Source organism: Tachysurus vachellii, chromosome 4 (assembly GCF_030014155.1).
Source record: "Tachysurus vachellii isolate PV-2020 chromosome 4, HZAU_Pvac_v1, whole genome shotgun sequence".
Taxonomy (NCBI): domain Eukaryota; kingdom Metazoa; phylum Chordata; class Actinopteri; order Siluriformes; family Bagridae; genus Tachysurus; species Tachysurus vachellii.
In genome coordinates, this window is record NC_083463.1 from 33,108,140 (window position 1) to 33,123,139 (window position 15,000).

General features: G+C 41.2%; 3 protein-coding genes across 8 annotated transcripts in view; all 3 read right to left on the reverse strand.

The window, feature by feature from the left end:
- The window catches only part of rgl3a (ral guanine nucleotide dissociation stimulator-like 3a), a 10,408-nt gene extending 7,939 nt beyond the window's left edge, over window positions 1-2,469 (reverse strand). The window contains exon 1 of one of the 2 annotated variants that reach the window (XM_060869110.1): window positions 2,326-2,469. In XM_060869110.1, the coding sequence (XP_060725093.1) occupies window positions 2,326-2,454 (129 nt within the window). In that variant the 5' untranslated portion in view covers window positions 2,455-2,469. Of the gene's footprint in view, window positions 1-796; window positions 938-2,325 lie in introns of those variants that run through there. The other variant, XM_060869111.1, reaches the window with a different exon arrangement.
- Window positions 2,470-4,025: 1,556 nt separating this feature from the next.
- odad3 (outer dynein arm docking complex subunit 3) lies at window positions 4,026-12,413 on the reverse strand. 4 transcript variants are annotated; one of them, XM_060867239.1, is made up of 15 exons: window positions 11,899-12,412; window positions 10,868-10,989; window positions 9,865-9,942; window positions 9,430-9,594; window positions 9,284-9,319; window positions 7,545-7,646; window positions 7,337-7,462; window positions 7,083-7,205; window positions 6,733-6,879; window positions 6,411-6,571; window positions 6,174-6,333; window positions 5,899-6,042; window positions 5,415-5,499; window positions 5,073-5,207; window positions 4,026-4,151 (listed from the first exon to the last, which is right to left on the reverse strand). In XM_060867239.1, exons 1-14 carry the CDS (start codon window positions 11,969-11,971, stop codon window positions 5,074-5,076), a joined length of 1,656 nt encoding a protein of 551 aa, XP_060723222.1. In that variant the 5' UTR covers window positions 11,972-12,412; the 3' UTR covers window positions 4,026-4,151; window position 5,073. The 4 variants fall into 4 exon arrangements, with proteins under 4 accessions (XP_060723222.1, XP_060723220.1, XP_060723219.1 ...); XM_060867237.1 differs by lacking the exon at window positions 4,026-4,151 and adding an exon at window positions 4,680-4,956; XM_060867236.1 differs by lacking the exon at window positions 4,026-4,151 and having other exon boundaries at window positions 5,038-5,207.
- Window positions 12,414-12,821: 408 nt separating this feature from the next.
- Window positions 12,822-15,000, reverse strand: part of slc44a2 (solute carrier family 44 member 2) — a 14,920-nt gene continuing 12,741 nt past the window's right edge. Inside the window, exon 22 of one of the 2 annotated variants that reach the window (XM_060869114.1) lies at window positions 12,822-13,071. In XM_060869114.1, coding sequence (XP_060725097.1) covers window positions 12,977-13,071 — 95 coding nt within the window. In that variant the 3' untranslated portion in view covers window positions 12,822-12,976. Of the gene's footprint in view, window positions 13,072-13,391; window positions 14,977-15,000 lie in introns of those variants that run through there. The other variant, XM_060869113.1, reaches the window with a different exon arrangement.

The following is a 15,000-nucleotide window of genomic DNA, read 5'->3' on the forward strand; positions in this document are numbered from 1 at the left end:
AAACGCCAGAAATGTAAATGTTAAAACAAATAGTGTGTTGAATATAATTACACAGAACACATTCAGCTGAAACTACCAGCCCAGCTCAGGAATGAACAGAATGAGCTCACACACCTACACACACACACCTACACACACACACCCACACACACACCTACACACACACACACACACACCTGTTGAACAGGTGTTACAGTACAGTTTAAAGTTTTCTGTAAGATTATATTAATAAGAGCTGAATTACACTGAACACCACCTGTAGTGCACCACATAATTCATACACACCTCAAAATGCATGGACATTCACATGGAGATGAAATAAAGATCCATAGAACTGTTCATTAAACACATTTATACAGATTTCAGTCAACTTCACTTCTTATTCGGTTCCTTCAGAAATGATGGTTGTGTTTTTATGGTTCCCAAAAACTACATCATTGTACACAATATACAGAAATATGATTTACACCATAACTGACACACACACAGCGAATCTGGCGACGTCATAAGCTTGTATTTAAAAGTTGGGTTTTTGTGAAATGCAAACAATTCTTTAACTTTTTATTTGTAACTGAACTGTCGTAATAATTTATTCTAGCATTGCATTGTTGCTTTTTGTAATTTAGTTTGCTGGTTTTTTTACACAAAGCTTTGGAGTTGACTCGTACTGATGATTCGACTCTTTTATAGAGCTCGAGTGTATTCAAGCTGAAGTAGATAAAAACTGTATTAGATGTCCTAAATAAATATATAAACACATAAAATATATAAATAAAAAATAAAATAAATAAATTACCAGGGTTAGCTGCCATTTCCCCATAGTTTTCTAGTCCGGTTCTGAAGATTAAATGATGGACATTGTGATCTCCAGTCAGATCCCCAGTCAGATCCCCAGCCAGATCCCCAGTCAGATCCCCAGCCAGATCCCCAGTCAGATCCCCAGTCAGATCCCCAGTCAGATCCCCAGTCAGATCCCCAGTCAGATCCCCAGTCAGATCCCCAGTCAGATCCCCAGTCAGGTCTCCAGTCAGGTCTCCAGTCAGGTCTCCAGTCAGGTCTCCAGTCAGATCCCCAGTCAGATCCCCAGTCAGATCTCCAGTCAGATCCCCAGTCAGATCTCCAGTCAGGTCTCCAGTCAGGTCTCCAGTCAGATCCCCAGTCAGATCTCCAGTCAGATCCCCAGTCAGGTCTCCAGTCAGGTCTCCAGTCAGATCCCCAGTCAGATCCCCAGTCAGATCTCCAGTCAGATCTCCAGTCAGATCCCCAGTCAGGTCTCCAGTCAGGTCTCCAGTCAGATCCCCAGTCAGATCCCCAGTCAGATCTCCAGTCAGATCCCCAGTCAGGTCTCCAGTCAGGTCTCCAGTCAGATCCCCAGTCAGATCCCCAGTCAGATCTCCAGTCAGATCTCCAGTCAGATCCCCAGTCAGATCTCCAGTCAGGTCTCCAGTCAGAAGACTCAGCAGAATAGTTTAAACATTCACCACAGAAAATAAACTTAATCCTTGTCGGTTTTTATTCTCATTAATTTAAAATACTGTCTCTAAAATCTAAGAGACTTGATGATTTGTTTAAAAGAAGAAGAATAAACACAAGTTATGTGAACTAAAAAAGCTACTCAATTGTAGCCAGATGCGCACGCGCCCACTCTGACTCGAACTGAGTGCTTTTTAGGTGGGCGGGGTTTAGAGCACGAGGGTCATTACGTCACATACAGACGCATTCTAGTTAAAGTCGGTAAACAACAATCAGAATATATAATATACTGTTTAACAGCACGGGGAAGTTATGATTACTGTTATCAGTAGTCGTGTGTGTGTGTGTGCGCGTCTCACCTCACTGTGTTGGTGTGTGTTCAGCAGAGTGTAGTATGTGTCTCTCACCTCACTGTGTGTGTGTTCATCAGGGTGTAGTGTGTGTTCATCAGGGTGTAGTGTGTGTGTGTGTCTCACCTCACTGTGTGTGTGTTCAGCAGGGTGTAGTGTGTGTGTGTGTGTGTGTGTGTCTCACCTCACTGTGTGTGTGTCTCTCACCTCACTGTGTGTGTGTTCAGCTTTGTGTAGTGTGTGTGTCTCACCTCGCCTCAGTGTGTAGTGTGTGTCTCGCCTCAGTGTGTAGTGTGTGTGTCTCACCTCAGTGTGTGTGTTCAGCAGGGTGTAGTGTGTGTGTGTGTCTCACCTCACTGTGTGTGTGTTCAGCAGGGTGTAGTGTGTGTGTGTGTGTGTCTCACCTCACTGTGTGTGTGTCTCTCACCTCACTGTGTGTGTGTTCAGCTTTGTGTAGTGTGTGTGTCTCACCTCGCCTCAGTGTGTAGTGTGTGTGTCTCACCTCAGTGTGTGTGTTCAGCAGGGTGTAGTGTGTGAGCCAGACATAAGGATCAAGCACGAGTCTCTTCAGTCGAACACGTTTTACAAACACACTCCGCTCAGGGACCCACAGCTGCAGAGATGCTCTCATTCTCTAAAGACACACACACACACACACACACACACACACACACACACACACACACACACACACACACACACACACACACCGCACGTCTTCAAGAACAACAGTAAATAAATGTAGCACTTTGGCGGATGCGCGTGTGATACATCGTGCAATAAGTTATAAATAAACACACGTGTGTATTAGTGTCACTCACTCACTACACACGACGCACTACTCTTGTGTTTTACCCCCTTTACGCCCGAAGCAGTCACGTGTTTAATCAGTTACGCACATAACCTGTCCGGCAACAGGTGTGACGTGCACGTGCTCTCATAACCGCACGTGCGCAAAATAACACAGAGCCTGATTTCTCGATTAAAAAGTGAGATTAAGTATTTTAGTAATTAAAATATTAGATAGATAGATAGATAGATAGATAGATAGATAGATAGATAGATAGATAGATAGATTGTAATTTGGTAAATTGTTGTGCTATAATAAAGGGTGCTAACAGAAACTCCTCCATAAGAGTGAAACCCACAAAGTGTTTATTATTTACACAGTGTTTATTACTTACACACAGTGTTTATTACTTACACAGTGTTTATTACTTACACACAGTGTTTATTACTTACACAGTGTTTATTACTTACACAAAGTGTTTATTATTTACAGTGTTTATTACTTACACACAGTGTTTATTACTTACACAGTGTTTATTACTTACACAAAGTGTTTATTATTTACAGTGTTTATTACTTACACACAGTGTTTATTACTTACACAGTGTTTATTATTTACACAGTGTTTATTACTTACACACAGTGTTTATTACTTACACAGTGTTTATTACTTACACAAAGTGTTTATTATTTACAGTGTTTATTACTTACACACAGTGTTTATTACTTACACAGTGTTTATTATTTACACAGTGTTTATTACTTACACAGTGTTTATTATTTACAGTGTTTATTACTTACAGTGTTTATTATTTACACAGTGTTTATTATTTACACACAGTGTTTATTACTTACACAGTGTTTATTATTTACACAGTGTTTATTATTTACACACAGTGTTTATTACTTACAGTGTTTATTACTTACAGTGTTTATTATTTACAGTGTTTATTACTTACACACAGTGTTTATTATTTACAGTGTTTATTACTTAGTGTTTATTATTTACACAGTTTATTTACACACAGTGTTTATTACTTACAGTGTTTATTATTTACACAGTGTTTATTATTTACACTCAGTGTTTATTATTTACACAGTGTTTATTATTTACACAGTGTTTATTACTTACAGTGTTTATTATTTACACTCAGTGTTTATTATTTACACTCAGTGTTTATTATTTACACAGTGTTTATTACTTAGTGTTTATTATTTACAGTGTTTATTATTTACAGTGTTTATTACTTACACAGTGTTTATTATTTACACAGTGTTTATTACTTACACTCAGTGTTTATTATTTACAGTGTTTATTACTTACACAAAGTGTCATTTCTCATCACATTATGATGTATTAAACTCCTGATGTTCTGTTGTGTATCATCACACAGTCAAACACCAGACGTAAGTGATGAATAATGATCACATTATTCTGAGTATGAAGAGATGCATTGTGGGATACGGTTCACCGTGAAGGTCAGCTGAACAAAGTCATGCGTCATTCTGGATCTGTGGTATACTGGAAACATTCCTATCCTTCACACACACACACACACTTTCTGGGTGGAGTGTGTGTATGCGTGTAGCCACAGGGCTGAGCATCGTTTCTCCTAAATGCTTGTATTTGATTTTGTTGATCACAGTTGTGTAGTCGTCTCAAAATCACAACATAGGACAGTTAAGTGTGATAATCACCAAAATACAGTGTTAACATTGTGTTGTGCTGCTTACTGAACTGTGACAGGATTAAACACACGCCCTTATATGAGTGGCTGATCTGTAGTGCTGGGATGTAGCTGGTTGCTTTGGCTGCACCTGCCAGGTTTATTAGACAAATAGTTCAGCTCTGTTAAGGAATTGTGTCATTGTGCTGCACCACAAGAAATAATGTGTGTGTGTGTGTGTGTGTGTTGACGTGAACAAACACAGATTATGTGACTTCAGTGAAATAACTTACTGAAGTCCCCAACAAACACATTTGTGATGCATTAAATCATTTTTTATAGATGATTATTATTAAGCAATAAACAAGGATACAAAAAAAATCAGCATTTATGAAACTTTTGTTGGAGTAAATTTCTATGAGATTCTGGATAACCCTGTGTTTATTAAACCACGTTCACTCAGTGTGTTTATTTATATTTATTATATGTGCATTGGGTCTATTTATCTGCTCCGTGATATACAGTGTTAACATCACGCTGACATCATCACGTTGACATCATCACGCTGACATCATCACGCTGACGTCATCACGTTGACATCATCACGCTGACATCATCACGCTGACATCATCACGCTGACATCATCACGCTGACATCATCACGCTGACGTCATCACGCTGACATCATGTCCACATGTAACAAGAAGTAAAAGAGCAACATGTATCTTTATTTAATAATCTAATAATAACAGAAATATGTTTTTATGATTGTTTATTATGTTTTTTTTAATTACGTTATGGAAGTTTGCTCTTCCTCTTCCTCAGACGAGTCTTCCTCTTTGTCCTTGAGTCGATGATGAGCTGCGACTGCCGTTTAAGGGACATCCGAGTGATGACATCACAATCATCATCCTCGCTGTCAGCATCTTCTACAGAGAGAGAGAACTTCCTTATGTTAGTGTAATGGGGTGTAGTGAGCATTAATGACTTCTATTCTCTTATACAACAGATATAAAGTTTAAACAGTGGCCATATTTAACAGATTTGGTCTGCAGCACACATAGTGTGTGTGTGTGTGTGTGTGTGTGTGTGAGTGAGTGTGTGAGTGTGTGTGAGTGTGTGAGTGTGTGTGTCACCTTCATGCAGGTCGGCTCTCTGATAATCTGGTAGTGTGATGCGGGTATTGTAGTCAGGCAATTTCCCCTCAATGCTAGCATAGAACTGCACACACACACACACACACACACACACACACACACACACACACACACACACCTATTAATCAGATGAAGGCTTTCTGTCAATCTGCTTCTCTCTCTCTCTCTCTCTCACACACACACAGACAGACCCACAGACACAGACAAACACACAGACAGACACACAGACAAACACACAGACAAACACACAGACAGACACAGACAAACACACAGACAGACACACAGACAGACAGACACAGACAAACACACAGACAGACAGACACAGACAAACACACAGACAAACACACAGACAGACACAGACAAACACACAGACAAACACACAGACAGACACACAGACAGACCCACAGACAGACCCACAGACACACACACACACAGACAAACACACAGACAGACACACACACACCTCCAGGTCTTCCATCTCCTTAATCAGTGTGTGTACATCATGTCCCTGTAGTTCATCCTGCAGCTGCATCAGTTTCAGTTCTGCCTCCTGCAGCAGGTTTAACACAGGCAGAGGAAACACACACTCTCGCTGCTTAGGGTCATCCTACACACACACACACACACACACACACACACTCAATACAAGTACTTTGTAATACTGCTCTCAATACAGAAATTATACTTTTTTTGTGTGTGTATATGTGTGTGTATTTGTGTGTATTTGTGTGTGTGTACCTGCAGTGTGATGTGCTGCATTCTGTCACACAGATGTTCCACAGCATTGCTCACGGTGCTCAGTGTGTGTGTGAGTCTCTCCACAGTCTCTTTAGCTGCATCTTGTCTCTGCTGTTCCCTCTGTAACTGAGACACACACTCCTCCAACATCCTCCTCCTACTAACACACACACATACACACACAAGTGAGTATGTGTGTGTGTGTGTGTGTTGTGTGTGTGTGTGTCTCTCTCTTACTTGGTCAGGTTGGTCTCTCCTGAATACTTCATGTCCTGGTACTGAGTGTGAACTTTGTCTCTCTCCTCCTTCAGCCACTGAAGTTCATGCTCATTCTGCACCTTCATCTTCTCCAGGTGTGTGTAAGTGTCACATTGAGATATGAACCTGTCCACCACCTCCTACACACGCACTCACACACACATACATTCTCTAATTCAGTTAGATATCTGAAACATAGTCATAGGACTGTAAGGTTGCAGAAGAAATTGAAGTGATGAATACTACACAGAGCATTTCAGTGTGTGTGTGTGTGTGTGTGTGTGTGTGTGTGTGTGTGGACCTGCATGTCAGTGACTCCTGTAGCCTCTGTGATACGTATGAAAGCCTCCTCAAAGCTGGAGATAGTTCTGTAGTTCACTTCCTCTGCTGTTCCACTGTGCTGCATTTCACTGCTCAGATCATCTGTGTGGAGCGCCACCCTCTGTGCCTGACACACAGACACACACATTAACACACACATTAACACACACACACTCAGACGCCTATATTGTTTAAGATGTATAGCATCACACAATATTCTATCCCGACACATTTTTTCCTCTGTGTGTAGTATAGTGTGTAGTTGTTGTGTAGTGTGTATAGTTGTAATTTTGTGTTATGTACTTGTGTAATTGTGTGTTTGTGACTCACTCTGCGTTCACCGCGGTCAGTTTGTGTTTTTTGTTCCTCTGTGTGTTTTTTGTAGCGATTCAGGATGAGCTCTCTCTCCCTCCTCTCACTGTACACCATCAACTCCTGATTCTGTAGCTCCGCCTACACACACACACACACACACACACACACACACACACACAGACAGACTCACAGACTCTGCTCCTTTTACAAATGTTGGTGTATGATGACTGTGTGTGTGTGTGTGTGTGTGTGTGTGTGTGTGTGTGTACCTTGGCTGTGTCTTTGGCCTGATGTGCGTTGTTGTTCATTAACTGTAGATCTTTGAGCTCCTGTTTCTGTTGAATAATCTCACACTCCAACTCATCTAACTTTGACTGGAACATCAGACTCTCCTCCTAACACACAGACACACACTAAATTGTATGTCTTTCTGTGTGTGTGTGTGTGTGTGTGTGTGTGTATGTGTGTGTGTGTTACCTGCAGGTGCTCCTTTAGTTTTTGGTAGCTCCTCATGATGTGTTCAGTCTCCTGACATTTCAGCTGTGCTTTTTCTAACCGGTTCTCCAACACACGCAAGTTCTGCAAACACACACACACACACACACACACACACACACACCTAAATCAGAGCAACTCATCCCTCAGCAGTGGCTCCCTGTAGCTTTGAAAAAAAAATTATGGGATAAAATAAAACCTATTTTCTAGGTTATTATATTCTTCACTGATTTTCCAGAACAAAGTGATCTTGTTATATTAAAATGTTTTAATATTTTCTTCGACCAAAACCTTTCATATTATTTTGAAAAAAGTTTCATGATTCATGGACAGATTCATTTATCTTCCCTGCTGATGCTGTTGCTTTACCCGTGTGCTGTGGTGAGAAAAGAGCAAACAACAAAAACATCTAATGTAGAAAACTTTCCAGAACAAACACAACATTGGCTGAAAAGTACAAAGCTGGGGCAGAAATCTGAGGAGAACAAACATCATGTCTACTAACTCAACCACTGGACTCATGGCTAGCATTTAATGTGTTTAATAATAATTATTTTGCAACTGGAACCTAATCTATCCACAGGGTTACAGGTCAGTGATCTCCGTCTCCGTCCCAAGCCCAGATAAACAGAGAGGGTTTCATCAGGAAGGACATTCTGTGTAAAAAACGTGTAAAACTTAAACATGAGAGTCGTCAGTGTGAATTCCACACCGGAATACTGGGCTACTGTTGGTGGGGGAAGGAGAGGAGGGAGAAGGGTTTGTAGACAGAGAGAGAAGAGGAAAAGGCAGGAGTACAGGTCTGAGAACAGGGACTCAATGTTTATATAATGACAGGGAAAGGTACAGAGCTGGTGGTCATGATGGAGAGAAGGAAGGTAGATCTACTGTGTGTAGGAGACCTGGGGGAAGGGGAGCAAAGTACGTACTGTTGGGGGGGGGGGTACAAACTGTTTTATTATGGTGTGGATAGGAAGAGAAATGGGGTAGGAGTGATGCTGAAGGATGAGTGTGTGAGCAAGGTGTTAGAGCTTAAAGAGTGTCAGACAGAGTCATCAGTTTGTAGTCAGAAACTGAAGGCATGATGTTGAATGTGGTCAGTGGTTAAGATCCACAAGCAGGTTGTGTGTTAGAAGAGAAGGAGAGATTCTGGGGTGAGTTAGATGAGGTGAGTGGAACAAAGTGAGAGGATGCCAAGGACAGAGTTGGGTGGAAACAGATGATTCACTGTGGTGACAGTAGAAGAAGTAGAAGATACTGGACCCTGAAGTGACTTTGTTGTGTTTAATGTTCAGTCTCGATGGTTGATTGTTGTATGTGACAGATGATGGAACACGGACTTCATTATACATCATTAAACAAACTTGATGTTCTTATCTTTGCTCTTTTTAACACACTGTTTGTTTTATTAGATTTTAAGGTGAGCTGCTTTTAATTTTATTTACTTTTCACAAACAAGGCCTCAATTATACACCTGCATAATGTGTTAGGTTTAAAAGTAAAACCTTAATTGTGTTTTTTTTACTTTGGTGTTTTCTTTGTCACTAACAGCGTAAAATGTTGTAGTTCATTTCAAACTCTAGTTTTTTTATATTCATCATTACTGGATATAAAACTTTACTTGTCATGTGGCTCTATGTGAATTTTATTTAGTTGGAAAGGGGTGAGGTAGGGTGAGTAGGGTGAGGGGCAAAAGTAGGGTGAGGGGCAAAAGTAGTGACCTTTTGGGGCTGCACATCAGTGAAGTCCACTTCATTCTGTAGATGGAGAACATTGTTACTGAACACATTACTATTATATATGTGTGTGTGTGTGTGTGTGTGTGTGTGTGTGTGTGTGTGTGTGTGTGTGTGTGTGTTACAGTTACCTTGGCGACCCCATCAGTCAGAAGGCCAGGTCTGGTTGCTCTCACAGTGTTGTACTCAGTGTTCAGTTCTTCCAGACGGTGGCGCTGTGTGTTCGTCACGTGTTTCAGTGCGTTCAGCTTCTTCACTTTATCACACACTTTCTGATCCAGAACCTGCACTGCTGCCTTCACACACACACACACACACACACACACACACACACACACACACACACACACACACATATTTATCATAATTAACTAGTATCTGTATATTTACTTGATATTTACTGTATATATTTACTTGATAACACTGTAACACATCAAAAAAGGTTAGATGTGTGTTACAGGTTGTAATATATTAATAATGATTTGTGTGTGTGTGTGTGTGTGTGTGTGTGTGTGTGTGTGTGTGTGTGTGTGTGTGTGTGTGTGCGTGTGTGTGTGTGTCCTGACCTTCGCAGACATGTTCCTGTAGGCGGCCTTCTCTGAGTTGCGGGCATGAAAAGCGTCTCTGATGACCTGCTCATCTCCCTACACACACACACACACACACACACACACACACACACACACAGAGCCAGTACTGTGCTTTAACTCTCTACATTTGATTATATTGTCTTGTGGTAAAGTAGGTTCCTGACTTTTGTATACTATCTGTTTAACTCACTTTGTTCTAGAGTTGTGTGATTTAAACTGTTCTATTCTATACCATTGTTGATCTTATAGTGTTGGTCTTTGTTGTTCTCTCAGCTGATTAATCAGGAGTTTCAGGAGTCTCCCTTAAGCTGTGATTGTGGGCAGGACTTTCCTATTTAAACTTATTTACGCATTGTAAATAAGTATTTAGTGCTGTTTGATATATTTTACCACACCATATTTTTATTCACACTCTTGGTTGACTGCAGATATGATATGTGCCTCAAACCCATCTCTGTAGTCACCTCCTACTGTCACAGACGCTCTCGTCTGCTCTGTACTCTTGTCTCATTTAACCATCTCCTCTTTTGAATCACATCTCCAATCAACCTTGTTATCATTGTTGTCTACCGCCCTCCTGGTCCCCTAGGAGACTTATTGGAAGAAAAGGACACACTGCTCAGTGTTTTCCCTTCTGATATCTCCCTCTGACGCTGCTTGGTGACTTCAACCTCCCCTCTGACAAGCTTCAGTCTTCTTCCCTCCTGACTCTCCTGGACTCATTCACCCTGACACAACAGCTACGTCCCCACACACAAAGGAGACAATGTCCTGGACCTGGTTTTCACCCGTCCTTCCCCAGCTACAGACATGACTGCTACAACAGTGTTTTAGACTCATGGTACTTTAAGTCTGTATCCTAGTGAACCAGAGTTCACGCATTCAGTGATAAAGTCTTGAGCACTTTTGGACGTCACTCTGGATAAGAGAGTGTCACATGGTGTAAATGTAAACTTCAGTAAAGTGTGTGTGTCCTTACAGCGAGCGCCTCAGCCAGTTTCCGGTGTAGGAGTTTATTCTCATGTCTGAACTGCAGGATCTTCTCTTTGTTTTTCTTTATTAAACACTGTGAACTCTCATACTGCGCGCTTCTCTCTCCCTCTAGTGGACACACAGAGAAACGACATCTTGATATTCAGGGGAAAACAAAACAAACAAAAACCCCAAACAAAGCAAAAGGTGTTTCATCACATTTGTAGTGTTCAGTAAGCAGTTTAAATGGGATCACAGCTTTACATTCCCAATTTCACAGCAGTCTTTATTAGACATGAAGTGCACTAACGGGGTGTAGTGAGCATTAATGACTTCTATTCTCTTATACAACAGATATAAAGTTTATATATAAACAATGGCCATATTTAACAGATTTGGTCTGCAGCACACATTACTCTCTTCTTATATATAAATATGTACACGTTATATATTGTATTGTTAACTAAAACACTGTGTCTCTAATGCTGTTTATCTTTTATTTTTAGATATTAAATGTTAGTAATCTGTGTGACCTCCTCAATATGTGTGTGTGTATGTGAGTGTGTGTGTATGTATGTGTGAGTGTGTGTGTGTATGCATGTGTGTGTGTGTGAGGGAGTGTGAGTGAGTGTGTGTGTGTGTGTGAGTGTGTGTGTGTGTGTGTGTGTGTGTGAGTGAGTGTGTGAGTGTGTGTGTGAGTGTGTGTGTGTGTGTGTGTGTGTGTGTGTGTGTGTGTGTGAGTGTGTGTGTGTGTGTGTGTGTGTGTGAGTGTGTGTGTGTGTGTGAGTGTGTGTGTGTGTGTGTGTGTGTGTGTGTGAGTGTGTGTGTGTGTGTGTGTGTGTGTGTGTGTGTGTGTGTGAGTGTGTGTGTGTGTGTGTGTGTGTGTGTGTGAGTGTGTGTGTGTGTGTGTGTGTGAGTGTGTGTGTGTGTGTGTGAGTGTGTGTGTGAGAGTGTGTGTGTGTGTGTGAGTGTGAGTGTGTGTGTGTGTGTGTGTGAGTGTGTGTGTGTGTGTGAGTGTGTGAGTGGTTATTTACTCACCCAGGAGCTGGATCTTTCTCTGTAACTCTGAGATTTGGTCATGAACCATGTTCTTTGATCTGAACGTCGCCATTTCGATAAAATATCGGATTATTTCTGAGATTATTACTGACCGAGTGTGTGTTAATGACCGAGTGTGTTACTGACCGAGTGTGTGTTACAGTGTGTTAATGACCGAGTGTGTTACTGACCGAGTGTGTGTTACTGACCGAGTGTGTGTTACTGACCGAGTGTGTGTTAATGACCGAGTGTGTGTTAATGACCGACTCTATGTTACTGACCGACTCTATGTTACTGACCGAGTGTGTGTTACTGACCGAGTGTGTGTTACTGACCGAGTGTGTGTTACTGACCGAGTCTGACTTCTGTTCTCTGATCAACTGATTCTGATTGTTTGAGTAACTCATCGCGCGCTGCTTAGCAACCCCGACACTTCCTGAACAGGCGTGGCCCAAGTCTCTAAGCCCCGCCCACATAAGGCTTTGTGCTTTTTTAACATTAACAATGGTTTATATTATAATAAAAACAGTGTTTTTTTATTACATTCAAACACACGCACACACACACACGCATACACTCACACACACACACACACACACATACACACTCACAACACACTCACACAGTCACACACACACACTCACAACACACTCACACAGTCACACACACACTCACTCACAACACAGTCACACACACATTCACACACAATGTTGGACAGCTAGTGCACTACAGACAGAATTATCCTGTATTATTCCGTATTTATTTAAAGAGGGGCTTCATCTCAAACAGCTCAAACTATAGTGCACTATATAGGGCAGGGGTGTCTCATTTCAGCTCACACATGGTGTAATATCTTTGCTGTAGTGCACTTAACACAAACGTCTAGCCAAACACGTGTATACTTCATATCCTAAGTAGTACACTTGTTTTAGGGTTTAGTAAGTTTATTCACACTTTCTGCACACAACACAGGGAGTAATACTGATGGACACAGGGTAGAGAAGGTCTGTAATATAGTGCACTAGGTAGAGTGTAGGAGACATCTCTGTCTGTCCTCACTGTTCACAACTGGCTGATTTCACCCTGAGTTCTGTTTCTGCAGCGTCTTCATCAGATCCTTATTCATGAAGTACGGCTTCTGAGCCGAGCCGTCATTACGCTCCAGATCCTCCACTGAGCACAAACAACCACATGTCAACAAGTAATGTGATCAGTCATAGTAACATCAACTATATGATAGTAATAATACCAAATAAAACACAAACTCTGTCATCAACTATAAAATAAACATAACAACTAAATATTTCTAACAAAAAATCAAGTTAAATAAAAGTACAATGATGTAAATAAATAATAAACAAAAACATAATAAATATGTTCCTGTGGGGTGATGGAAGTGTGTGTGTGTGTGTGTGTGTGTGTGTGTGTGTGGTTTGGGACATGCCTACAGTGGAATGTACCACTGTAAATTATAAGTGAGGACAGTGTTAGCATTAGCACTCTGGTAAAGAGTTTATTCACTGAACAATAAATAGACAACATACAAAGATAGAAAAATGAGAAAGAGGTAGAAAGAGCAAAGGCAGGACAATCACATTCACTGCAGTGGGTGTGGCCAAGTTGTCATTCATGGCAGTGGGCGTGGCTGTGCTTCCTGACATCATGACAATAACCACTCCGCTATCTATCATCTTGTTTGTTACGGCTATTTACTAGCTAACAAGACTAAATTTAGTAAATTAGCCCAACAACATTTACAAATTTATCTGTATTAATGACGCCAGGAGGACGAACACTTGCTCCACAAAATGTACAGAATTATAAACTATTTCATTTCAAATCATTTCACAAGCTTTTGTTCTGATCTTGTAAACATCAAACACGAGTGCATTCCTAAACACACACATTATCATGCCTACAAGTTTTACAAAATATGTAATAAAGATTATCATCATGCGTCTCCATGGAGCCAGAAGACATACGGAGACTCAGAACCTGACTGTAGTGAACAGTTTAGTGTTTAAGAGTTACAGCAGTGCTCAGCGTGCAGCAGACAGACAGGCGTTACCATGGTTACACTTCACTCTCAGACCTCATGAACACAACAACAACAATAACAACAACAAACACTTGAAACGTTGCAGGTTTCCAGGCTAAAAGAAGTAAACGTGTTTCTCATGAAACGTGTATCTAACCCCACCCTCCCCCTGTGATTAGTCCAAATGTGACACGCCTCTTTACTGTGTTTGGGGTCGTGACCTTGTTTCAGCTCACAGCTGCTGGTTTTAAGGCTATTTTTCTTCATATGTTAAACTCCCTCACTAGGGCTAGTTAGAAGTAGTTAGTTTTATAACCAGGCAGTTAGTTATGGATATATGAGAACATTTAGTTATGGGAATGAGACGCAGTGACGTTTATTTACACCCTGTTCATTTTAGACAAATGTTTAACATCAACACACATCGGTGGATCTCGCTGTGTCTCGTCACTCATTCTGAAGCATTAGCGGAGTCTCGCTCTCCTGAGGACCGTTCTCTTGAGGCTTCGGTTCTTCAGGTTCCTGATGTATTCCTTCTTCTTCCTCTCGTGACTCCTCGGTCTCATGCACCTCATCCTCATGTATTCCATTTTGCTGCACTATGTTCTGAGGACTTCTAAGGACTTCCTGTACTTCTTTTTTTTCCTCCTTTACTCTGATAGCATCTTGCGTTAGCTCTGCTTCTTCCTCCTGTGTGGCCTCCTGCAGTGCCGGTGTTTCCAGTTTTACTGCCGCTTCCTGTGTTATCGTTATGTCCTGTGTTAGTGGCACTTCCTGTGTTAGTGGCACTTCCTGTGTTAGTGTTATTACCTGCTCTAACACTGTCTCTTGCATTAGTGGTGTTTCTTCTTCTTTGTTTTCATTTTTGAGAGTCTCCTGATGTTTGAGCTGCACTTCTCCATTTTCCTGCACCACTTCTTCTTCTCCTTCTCTCCTTTCTTCTTCCTCTGATGTTTTGCTAACAGATAGAATGTCATGCAGCTCAGGGGACATGAGATATGGCCGCTCAGTGGAGCCATCGTTCCTCTCCAGATCCTCACCTTCAGCATTTCAGAGTGTTAGCA

Excerpts from the sequence above, each read along its gene's own strand:
- odad3 (XM_060867239.1), bottom strand. The coding sequence starts at position 11,971 with ATGGCGACGTTCAGATCAAAGAACATGGTTCATGACCAAATCTCAGAG. Across the intron at positions 6,334-6,410 it reads GGAGAGACCAACCTGACCAA|TAGGAGGAGGATGTTGGAGG; the intron begins GTAAGAGAGAGA and ends TGTGTGTGTTAG. Across the intron at positions 5,208-5,414 it reads GAGAGCCGACCTGCATGAAG|AAGATGCTGACAGCGAGGAT; the intron begins GTGACACACACA and ends CTCTCTCTGTAG.